Source organism: Myotis brandtii, unplaced genomic scaffold, assembly GCF_000412655.1.
Source record: "Myotis brandtii unplaced genomic scaffold, ASM41265v1 scaffold285, whole genome shotgun sequence".
NCBI lineage: Eukaryota > Metazoa > Chordata > Mammalia > Chiroptera > Vespertilionidae > Myotis > Myotis brandtii.
This window is the reverse complement of record NW_005360891.1, coordinates 4,409,549-4,421,563: the sequence shown is the minus strand read 5'-3', so window position 1 is coordinate 4,421,563 and position 12,015 is coordinate 4,409,549. Positions and strand designations below refer to the sequence as shown.

Sequence of the window (12,015 nt, the reverse complement as noted above, 5' to 3'; positions counted from 1 at the left end):
TCAAATCATGCACAGATAAAACTTAAACAGATTATTAGACCTTTGACTGCTCTAGTTTTAACATTCTCATTATTTAAAATTTAATTTTCAATTGCAGTTGACAAATATTATTATATCAGTTTCAGCTGTATAATACAGTGATTAGACATTTATATACCTTCCAAAGTCTAATATCCATCTGACACCATACATAGTTATTACAATATCATTTACTATATTACCTATCCTGTACTTTACATCTCCATGACCATTTTTATAACTGGCAACTTGTACTTCTTAATCTTTTCACCTTTTTCACCCCTCTCCCCCAACCCCTCACTCATCTGGCCACTATCAATTTATTCTCTGTATCCATGAGTTTGTTCCTATTTTGTTTGTCCATTTATTTTACTTTTTAGATTCATACATAAGTGAAATCATATGTATTTGTCTTTGTCTGATTTACTTCAGAAGAATATTTTCCAGTTATACATTCAATAGGGGGGTTAATATCCAGAATATATAAGAAACGCATACAACTTAGTACCCAAAAATTACAATCTGATTAAAAACTGAGCCAAGGACCTAAATAGATATTTCTCCAAAGAAGACATACAGATGCCCAACAGACATATGAAAAGACACTCCACATCACTAACCATCAAAGAAATGCTAATTAAAATCACAAAGAGATATCACCTTATACCTGTCAGAATGGCGGTCATCAATAAATCAACAAACAACAAGCATTGGTGAGGATGTGGAGAAAAGGGACCCATTGTGCACTGTTTATGGGTTTTTAAATTGGTGCAGCCACTATGGAAAACAGTGTGGAGATTCCTCAAAAAATTTAAAAATAAAACTACCCTACAACCTGGCAATTCTATTTCTGCATATTTATCCAAAGAAATCCAAAACACTAATTTGGAAAGATTTATGCACCCCCATGTCCGTAACATTCACATTTTAAATAGCAATCAGAATAGCAATTGTGAATCTAGGACTATAATCATTCACTGGCATGAGTTTGGATTTTGAGGCTGAAGATTGAACATAAGAGCTAGTGAGTGAAGCTAGTGGCTGCTCTATACCTGAATCTCAATGTCTGTATTTTCTTTAGGGCAATCCCAGTCACAGGTTGATAAGTGTTCAAAACAATATCTTTGTGAGGAATAAAAATGTTGTCTCCAAAAGAAAGCCAACTGTTAATGTTGGAGTTGTGAGAGGAAAATAAAGAACCCTAAGTCATTCTAGACTTTGTGTGTTCATAATTGTCTCAGAAATAATTCCTTGGTAACATGTGAAATTCAATGTCATTTTTGACCTACAGGTTAGTCTTCTGACCACTATGAGCTCCTTGAGGACAGAAGTTGTCTTGAATTTGTGAATCCTCATAGGATTCACATGCCAGTGAAATACTGGCATATCCAGACACACTTTTAAAGCTATTCTCCAACTTAACTTAGTTTTTCATTAACTGAAACCCTTCGTCAGAATGTTCTGGGTATATAGTCCCCTGAAGACCGTCTATCTATAGCTCAGAGTAAAGATGTAAGACCCATTTAGGTCAGTATTTCAGGGGCTCCTTTCTTTGTTCTTAAGATGCACAAGTCATACTTGACAAAAAGTTCCACAGGAACAGGAAATATTAAAGCAAGCTAGGATGTGCTAAGTATTTTTACACATACTTATGACAGTTGGTGCCACATCCCAGTGAGAAGGGAGAAGCTTACCTTCTCCAATGAATAAGCAAAACAGAAAGTTACATAGGACTGAAGTCAAAGCATTGTACACTCCCAGTTGCTGTAGCCGCTGGGAAGAAAAAGAAGACCGGATGCTCCTTGCATTTCCTCTCAGCTCAGACATGGCAAAACCCTCTCTGTAGCCACTTGACGATTCCCTCTTCCATGTAGTCAGAAGAGATTCAGCAACTGCACTAAATGTGAACAGGAGGCTGGGAATGATGAGGTGTTAAGTTTTGGGTCACATATTTCCATGCTGCTGAAAGCATTGCATGGATAAGACTGTCCAGCTCCCCCAGGGAAATGTGCAGAAACCTTGAGCCTCAGAAATGGATGAGTGTTAGTATCTTTCCTAAAGCCTCCATCCCCATCTTGGCATGCAGGTTTGTACTTCCCTCTAAGTGAGATTAACATCCATTCCTAAATGGCTGGCCTTTTTTCTCACTGAAAATAGAGGAAGAAGCAACTGAAATGTAAGCAACTACATTTGTTTTGAGAAACCAAAATTCTGTATCATGCACCTTCCTGAAAAACTATCTACACATGCTCTTATTGTGGGAGCAAAACCTTGGGCTACAATGAATCAAAATGGCTTTTAGAGAGAGAGAGAGTGTAGGGAGGAAACCTTCTAATGGCTGAAAGCGCAGTGATGCAGAAACAACTGTTCCATCATAAAGATGAAAAATAAATGAAAGAAGGGGAAATGGGTTCCCACATTAGTAAACTGTCTATTGGATAATTTATCAGGCAGACCACGAATCTGATGCCTAGCAACGAAGGCTTGGCTTTGATTAAACAGCTTCTACTCTCTGTCCCGTTCTAATTTGAAGCCTTTCTGCCACATATGTGCTGTGGACTGTCCGACATTATTTCTGAGCCTGTTTCCTTCTGCAAAATATGGATAAAAATGTTGTTTCCATATAGAATGTTTTAGAGGAAATGGAAATAATAGACTTAAAGCATTTAAGTAAGTGTTGATACATGAGAAGCTCTTAACAAAATTCTAGTTGTTGTTGGTATAGTTAAAGTATATGTTACAATACAGAGTAAATTTCTGTTTACTTGCTTCTCTCCCATGAGATTGTGAGGTTGGTTACTTTCTACTTTGTATTAGAAAGGGAACAAAAATAATAACCCAGAATCTTGTTTTAGCCTAAAAATTAATAAGGAGATACATAAAAAGTTTTTGGATGCTAGGAACTAATGTATTCTTATGACAAGGATGAGTGATGGTTTATACAAATAAGTACTAGCATTTTAATCCTAGAAGCTAATCTTTATATATAAACCCTAATATGCAAATAGACCAAACGGTGGAACAACCAAACAATCAAACAAGCAGTCGCTATGACATGTGCTGACCACCAAGGGGTGTGCGCAGAACATGGTGGGCGTCGGCTGTGGCAGGTGAGCAGGGATGCCAGGTGAGCGCCAGATGGTGAAGCAGGTGAGCGGGGGAGCCAGACCAAGGCGGGGCGCCGGTCACTGTCATCGGGGCGAGCCTCTGGTGGTTACTGAAAATTCTTTGCTCCTGTGCGCCGCAGTCCCGCCCAGTGCTTGCACCAGCTGCTGGCACCAGCCCTGATCACTTGGCACCATCAGCGGGTTTGAATGGCTGCTGCTGGCCCCGATCACCCCTGAGGACTTCTCCACCTCCCCCTGATCCTGAGGGGTGATCGGGGCAGCAGCTTGCACCCGCTGACAGTGCCAGCCCCACTCATACCCGCTGCTGGCACCGGCCTCAATTGCTCTGCACCGTCAGCTGGTGCGAGTCGGGGCTGGGGCTGTCAGCACTTGGGAGCGGTTGTGGCGGGAGCAGGGCTGTCCCCAGAAGGGGAACTGGGGGCTGTGGTGGGAGGGGCCAGGCGGGGGCTTGGAGGATGGGCTGAGACCCACCCCTGTGCCCACTGCAGCCTTGGGGCCGACAGTTCCTTTCAAGGTGCATGAATCTGTGCACTGGGCCTGTAGTTATTGAATAAGAAATCAAAACCAACAGGTTGCAATTTGGGCTAATCTATGACATAAACCAAAGGGTAGACTACTTTCTTATTCTTACTTCTGGTTCCTAATACTGAAGAAAAGCTGTCTCCTTCAACTTTTCTCTGTTCCTGCTTAGTTTAATCCTGTTCTCTTTATATCTCATAAGTTGTAGGATCTAGAAAAGAGGTAATTTTTGAGATCTTAAACCCATACCAATAAATTGATAGCTCTGACAGTTGCTTTCAACCAAGAGTGCATATCAAAAACAGCTGTGGAGCATTTAAAAATAGAGATGACTTGGTTTCCCCGAATGCCGGTTCTGATTCAGCATGTCTGGGTGGGTTTAGAGATCGCACATTTAAAAGTTTCATAGCTGAGCCTGCTGTATACCAGTGGTGAAGAAACATACAATCGTGATGGGAAATAGCTATTCCTAGGGCAAGTTAGAAGGAATATCTTAACCAGATCAAATGATCTAAGTGGTACACAGGGAAGAGATAGGTGTAAAAGCTCATATTATATCCACGTTCATATTAGAAGGCAAGTTTTGATTAAGTATTATGGATTGTCCTTTAAAAATTCATATTCACACTTGAAATACAGAGATGGACATTAAAAATAGGTTTACACATTATTGCATATATAACAGCTTGCCACAGGTCTATATTTTACTCCAAATAGCCTGTGATATCCATAAAAATAAAAATAAAAATAAAAGCTTGAACAAAATTCAGTGCTGATACTGAAAAAGCAAGTCCTAAGTGAATAAACAATAGTAATAAATATAGAATTTCTTCTTTTTCATAAATGAAATCTAAGAATGCTATAGCATATTATTTTACAAAAAATACTAGAGGCCTGGTGCACCAAATTGTGTGTGGGTACGGTCCCTAGGCCTATCCTGTGAACAGAGCCATCTTCTCTGGCTGCCAGCAGCCAGCCCCGGCCCCGTCCCCTGCACCCACTCGCCGCCACCCACCCCGGTTCCTGTTCACCATCCAGCAATGGGAGCCTGACGACCAAGGGAGGGACTGAGAGGTTGGCCATTCCTGCCCGCTTGCTGACCCTACCTCTGCCGCCGGTTGCCCTGTGTGTGGGGCGACTGGTGGGGCGGCGGCCTTGGCCTGGTGCCGCCCTCATCCCCCGCCACCCACCCCGGGTCCCCGTTTGCCATAGGCAATTGGAGCCTGCTGGCTGGGGAAAGGGACCGAGAGGTGGTCAGTGCACCTCATAGTGACTGGTTGAGCGGTCGTTCTGCCATTATGGTCCCTGGGCTTTTATTATATAGGATTGCTTAGCTACGCCAATCACAATCACATGAAAGATTTTTATAACATAATTCAGGTAGGTTATTATTTCTATTTCTCCTTTAGCTCTTTAATGAAAGGCAAAAAGGCAGTAAAATTTAACCTAAACTAATGCTGGCTTAAAATTGGCCTTAAAACCACATTTTGCTTTAAAAAGGCACACAGAGGAAAGACCAATATCCATTAATTTTTGCCAAAATTTGCAGAAATGTTCAGTTGTGGTTTCTATTTTTCCAAGTTAATAAAATCATTGTCTCAGATTTTGTTTTGTCTGATAAGGCTCATAGGAAGTGTTGACTTTTTATAGCTGAACACAATTGAAACCAGACACAGTCCATGTATCCTAGGGGTTTCATCACTTTTCATATAACTAATTAAAGAAAACAGATAAGAAGTCAAGGTTACTGAGCTGCGTTGTTCAAAGGTTCTTTAATTCACAATTCAATCGTGTGTCTCCTCTAACTGCTGAGACACTCAGCCCAAGAGAGATCAAAAGAATGATTTCTTTCCACATTTTAAATTTCTTATAGATTTTTCTCTTTTTAATGTGAAGATGTTAAAATGCAGTTGAAAATGCGCTCTTAATTTCTTTCCAGAAACAAAGAACTCCCAGAAGGTATGGTGCTCAGACTGAAATATTTGTATTTATAGGAAGCTCTGTTTATGGGGGTAATTTTTTTTTTTCAATACAAAGCCAGGTTGTCTCCAGGGCATTAGTCACTACCTTCTATAAAGTTAGGCCACTAGGGTACTGTTTGGAACTCCTAGCTTGATTGGACTTTATGTGCAATAGTACTGCTGATAAGTGTTATTGCTGGAGGCCACTAAATAGTATCCTCATGGCTTGAAGGAGTTAATATAGTTCCCTAAGTGCCTCGTTAAAAGGGCCCACTCCAGACTTCCCTCTCGCCAAACATCTTTACAAATCCATAAACCAGATTTTGCTGAATCTCCTCATAAGGAAGTTTAAGTGAAAACAAAGCTCAGGTATAAGATCTTTGCGGGGTTAAGGCCAATGTTAAGAATCAAATGAGTAGTAAATCCTCCATATTGAGAGGTTAAAAAATAATAATATATAATATACATTTGTAATTTCATGTGTTGATAATTTTAACATATATTTTTCTGGAAACTGGATGAGGCAAGAGGCAGTCCTTCGGTATCAGCCAGTATGAAGGGAAGGAGAGAGGAGAGGCAGAAAAGAAGGCGGGGTGGAACTCTATTTCTACACTCAGAGCCAGGGAAAGAAGTGAAGCGTCTTAGGTTATACTATGGTAGATTGGTGAAGACTGAGGAGGAAGTGGTGCATGCCAAGAAGTTTCTGTTTTCCCAAAGGATGTACACGCCCCAGCAGCCAGTTTTGAGGTGGGTGTGATTGAAAAGAACTGGCAGAAGGAGTCTACAGCCATTCTTTGTGGAGTCATGTTTTGTCTGTAGGTGAAAGAAAAGCTCGGGGGGAGACAACTGAAACACTTCCCACCATGTGTTTTGGTGAAAGTTAACCACGTTGTAACATATGATGAATTCTTTCAATTAAAACAAAACAACAAGAAAAAAGTTGTCAGACTCATTTTTGCCAAAATGTTTCAGAATTTTGGAGCTTATCTCATTTTCTGCCCATGCAGAATTGACAGCTGATAAATTGTTCTAGTTTGAAGAAAACATGATAGTCTTGCTATTTTAAAAAGGGAGAGGGGAAATGTCATAAAAACTATGATTAGAAAATAATTCCTTTTCATTCCAATAATGAAAAAATGCATGACATAAAATGCATATAAGTATATATTTGGCATATAAGACATAAATCAATACCAGACTTCATATGTCAGTCTCTCTTACTTATTGTGACTAGTTTGTTATGGCAGCAGATTTCACTATTTTGGAAAGTCATCATGATGACAACTTTATATTCATTTTTCTATTATCATTAATATTCATAATAATGTACTGTAGATTTGCCTAAATCTACATGTATAGTTTGATTCTCAGATGACTATTTCACATCCCATTTTAGTCATGAAAGTAATCATGAGTTAAGGTGTTTCACAAGATAATATTTTTGGCAGAGTTAAGTAAAAATTTGTCAGTCTTTGGGTAATAAAAATAACTACTGTTTATTAAACATTCAGTGCACCAAGTGCTTTATTTGCATCTAATCCTCACAACATCCTTTGCAAGGCAGGTGAGGTATTATTTTTACTGAGAAAGTTAGGTATGTGTGAAATGATTTGCCAGAAATCACTTCATTGAAGACTCCAACAGTTAATATATTGCAAGGCCCTCCTTTAGAACTTAGGTTCCTTTTCCAACCTATCTGTTCTTCGAATCAGAAAGAAACATAGAGCCCAACTGGAATTTCAACATTCCAGTTCTCCACAACAACCCTGAAACATGGTGCTTTACCTTCCACTGGCTGTTTCCACTGATGAGGGTCCTCACCACTTAATAGGCAGCCCATTCATGTTGGAAAGAACCATTAGAGAGTTTTGCTCAGACGTAGTCAAATTGGGCCTCTCTGTAATGTTCCTCCACTCATTGTGGAGATTCCTTCTTTAGAACAATGTTGAAATGCAGATTCTAAATCAGGAAGTCTGGGGCGGAGCTTCAGATTCTGCATTTCTAATAACTCCCAGACAGTGCTTGTGCTGGAGTCCCTGGATCACACTTTGAGTAGCAGGTTCCGGTACTACATACTTCTATCCAGTCAACTAAGCCACTAGCAGACAGGCTTATACCTTATTCTTTTTTCTCCAGGTTAGACACCCAACTATTCACTTGCTCTACATATGGTTTCTCGATACCGCCCATCCTGCTTGTACCCTCTGGGATACGTTCACTCGTTGGAAAATCTCCAGAATTGAAAGCATATTTTTGATGTAACCAGACCATGGCAGTCACCAGTTAGATTCTGAATTTTTGCAACTAAAAACTATTATTAAGTAGACTGCGTATATAAGGCTTTGTTTTTGTTAGTAGCTAGCAACATAAAATGAGCTTATAACCAAGAAAATCTCTCCATATTTCAAATACTAGGTTCTTAAGCTAGTCACCTTTATTCCATATTCTCAGAGTTAATTTTGGTCTAGGTAAAAGACTTTACTTTTATCTCTGTAGAATTCTGTTTTGTTGGCTTCCTACCTTTCTATCTTGGGTTTATTGTTTATTAAAGACATCAAGATTCCAATTTTGTGAAACTCCAAACTTTATTAACCAACATTCAGAGTGTTCAACTAAGTATCTGATAAAAATGTTGTAGAAACAGAGACACCACTTGAGACTTCCCTTTATTTATTAAAACGCTTTGTTTACTGTTATTCAACCATCTAAGAACCTACTGATGAATAAACTGTAATGTTGACCAACCACAGTTTTTACACACTGTTTGTAAGAAAAAACTCAGGGCATTTCTCTTTACCTTTTTCTTTACCTTCTTTCTGAGAGAGGAATTTATCAAAAAATGGTCAAGAGAAGAATTATCCAGACTTAGATGTAAAAAATTAAGAATTAGTCCATAAATGAAAATCCCCTTCCATTACTTTGCTTTGACATTCTGTCAATAGATTTTAATACTTAATATTTTATGCTTTTGGCATGTGATTACTGGATTATGAATTATTTAAACCATCTACTATATTATCTTGGAAAAGTTCATCTTCCAACTTGTTCATTTTCCTCTTAAAATAGAGACAGTATTAACTATAATTCACTATAGGTTTGATATAAAAATTAGAAAAGAATTTATTGCCCTGACCGGTTTGGCTCAGTGGATAGAGCATCGGCCTGCGGACTGAAGGGTCCCGGGTTCAATTCCAGTCAAGGGCATGTACCTTGGTTGCGGGCACATCCTCAGTAGGGGGTGTGCAGGAGGCAGCTGATCGATGTTTCTCTCTCATCGATGTTTCTAACTCTCTATCCCTCTCCCTTCCTCTCTGTAAAAATCAATAAAATATATTCTAAAAAAAAAAGAATTTATTATAGGGATGGCACATGTTAAGCATTGAAAGGTTAGCTGTGAACATAGTGATGATGATAATGATGCCTGCTGTTATTATGGAGATCTCGATGAACCATGCCTCACAATTTACACTCTTGTGTACTCCTCTCATCTTGAGTGTGGACTAGCCCTGTCATCAACTCATCAACTTTAACCAAAAAAAAATACAGAAAGAAAGAAAGAAAGAAAGAGAGAGAGAGAGAGAGAGAGAGAGAGAGAGAGAGAGAGAGAGAGAGAGAGAGAGAGAGAGAGAGAGAGAGAGAGAGAGAGAGAGAGAGAGAGAGAGAGAGAGAGAGAGAGAGAGAGAGAGAGAGAGAGAGAGAGAGAGAGAGGGAGGGAGGGAGGGAGGGAGAGAGAGAGAAGAGAGAAAGAAAGAAAGAAAGAAAGAAAAGAGGGAGGGAGGAAGAAAGAGAAATGTAGTGAATGTAAAACCATGCTATTTATGGGTCTAATAAACCTTTAAAAAGGCCTGGAAGATTCTATTTTTGTGCTTGAAGGATGCCAACTGCCACATAAAACGTCCGCTGACCCTGGATTACGGTACATGGAGAAGTCTAACCCAGTCACTTGGAGGAGCTCTCAGTCAACAGGCAGCAGTAACTTGCCATCCCTGGGGCCATCTAGTAGCTGTCCTGCTCCATAACCCACAGCCCTGCACAATTCCCTTGTCCTGGCTCATGTACCCAGCCTAGGTCTGAGTTCTAGCTTCCCCCACCCTCATTCAACCAGGAACAAATCCAGGCAATACATAACAGTTCACCAAAGAATTTCAGTAACACATTTTTCTTTCTAATGCACACATGGAAACAATTTACTGAAAATGATTTATGAGTGTCTTGTGTTTAATGAAAATAATGTCACTAATTTATCATTTTATTCTTAAATAACTAAAAAACATCTAAAAATACAAGAGTTTATCACATAGTGTAGTAAAGATAACCTCATGATAAAACATCAAAAAACTACTAAATTCTTCCATCTTACCATTTTATATTCTTTCCAACCTCTTTGGAAATCCACACTTCCATCTTCACGATGCTGTATCACAGTCCAACCACCCCCATTAAGATCCATATTGCAAAATACCTGACAGAAAAGGGGGAAATAAAGTCAAGTAAAAAATTAGGTTTGTTTTAAATAAACATGTATCAGATATGTTTTAAAATAGAAATAAGATAGATAGGCCTATAGATAAAAAGAATAAAAATTACTATGTTGAAAAATGTTAATTTAGACATGATTGGTTATTTGTCTTACATTTGAGTTATTTCTGATTAAATTCCATCAAAGACACATTAGTTACTTATAAACAGTTAAATCTGTCACCTGAAAATTGTGTTTCAGACTATTAAAAAATTTAAAGATCTTTGTTTTAAATGGCAATAGGTACTTGTGTATGTTCTATTTTTTAAAATATTACTAAAGTTTCCAGAAGTACAGACCATTTTATCACCAAAATGTAAGACTTGAGATTTTTAAATCTTTAGTTAATTGAAATGGCAATATAATCATAATAAAGTTTTAGAAAAACAAATTTTAAAAAATCATTTGTAGTTAGCTATTATATATTTCATTGCATATTAACTTTTATATACTTACATACTACAATAATTATTCTTGATGGTTCAGTGTTACATTAGAGGCAAAAATTTGTCCTTGGCATATGGAGAACACATTATTTGCATGAATTTTCGTCATGAACATTAAGAAGAGAATATGACATACTGTATTCCTTCTGACTGCAACAAGCATTTCTTTCCCATGAGGAAAAGTTATCCGACTCTTACAAAGAGTTATGCTTATTTCAATTATTCTAAATACAATAGTATTTATTTAGAAATTGATTCATTTTCCTCAGGTCCACCCAAGGAGAGAAGCATATCTGTAATGGGATTATCTTTGGAGAGCAATCACTGTAATTGATGCAGCACGAATGTGGCAGTTTGATTATTCAAGGGCCCAGAGATGGGGAACACCATTCCCCTGTCAATTGACTTCTAAAGCATTTTGGAGGCTGGCTAAAGGTGTAGATATGATGCAACAGCAGCAGACAGGCTGTGTGGACATAGAGCTAAACTGATTAAGGGAAAACTTCAAGCGTTTTCCGCAATCACTGTAATTGATGCAGCACGAATGTGGCAGTTTGATTATTCAAGGGCCCAGAGATGGGGAACACCATTCCCCTGTCAATTGACTTCTAAAGCATTTTGGAGGCTGGCTAAAGGTGTAGATATGATGCAACAGCAGCAGACAGGCTGTGTGGACATAGAGCTGAACTGATTAAGGGAAAACTTCAAGCGTTTTCCCTGAGGCATTAAATGTGGGGCACAGATAGCTAAAGGCTAGGAGAACAATGGCAAAAACTGTCATTCAAAGGACAAATTATCCATGTACTTCTTCAGAGTGAAAGGAACTAAAAGATACATGCCTATTTGTGAGCATATAAACAGGTAAACTACTCTCCTGAGGGCTGGCCTGGCCGGCCTCTAATTTGACAACAGCCACCCATCAGCATGTCTTCACAATCTCTAGGAACTGACTCACCTCCAAGATTATAAATGTGGAGTCCCCCACTCTAGTTCCCCCTCAACTAATTCCTTAACCCTTCTGTACCTATTAATTGTCCTCAACATAGGCTCCAGCTAGTCCTTTGTCTTCCTTAATTCTAATCCATTCATTCACTTATTTCTCACTCAACAAGCATTTTTGGCATTGATTCTGTGTTACAAATGGTTGTTAATGATAAAAAAAATATGGGTCATATCCTGAAAAATGCCTAAAAGTTTCAACAGTGACTACTCCTATGGAATTAAGAAGATGCAGGAGTCCACAATTTTCAGCCCTTGTGAACTGCAGAATGATGAAGACAGTGATCTAAATGAGAAATTTAAGGAAGAGAGCTAACATATGAGAAAAAGAAAATGATTATGGTTTTAAACATGTAGAGTGTAAAGTAGGATAGCCATCCAAAAGGGGGAGTTATTGATCAGTTAGAGATGATTTATTGAAGGTC

The 12,015-nt window shown here is 38.7% G+C and overlaps 1 protein-coding gene across 6 annotated transcripts in view; it reads right to left on the bottom strand.

Annotated features, from left to right (window-relative positions):
- ANGPT1 (angiopoietin 1) overlaps positions 1-12,015 on the bottom strand; it is a 242,976-nt gene that overhangs the window by 41,068 nt on the left and 189,893 nt on the right. For 5 of the 6 annotated variants that reach the window (XM_005869066.2, XM_014541986.1, XM_005869067.2 and 2 more), the window contains exon 6: positions 9,987-10,088. The exons of the other annotated variant lie outside the window; for it this stretch is intronic. In XM_005869066.2, coding sequence (XP_005869128.1) covers positions 9,987-10,088 — 102 coding nt within the window. The remainder of the gene's footprint in view (positions 1-9,986; positions 10,089-12,015) is intronic. 6 annotated transcript variants of the gene reach the window in all.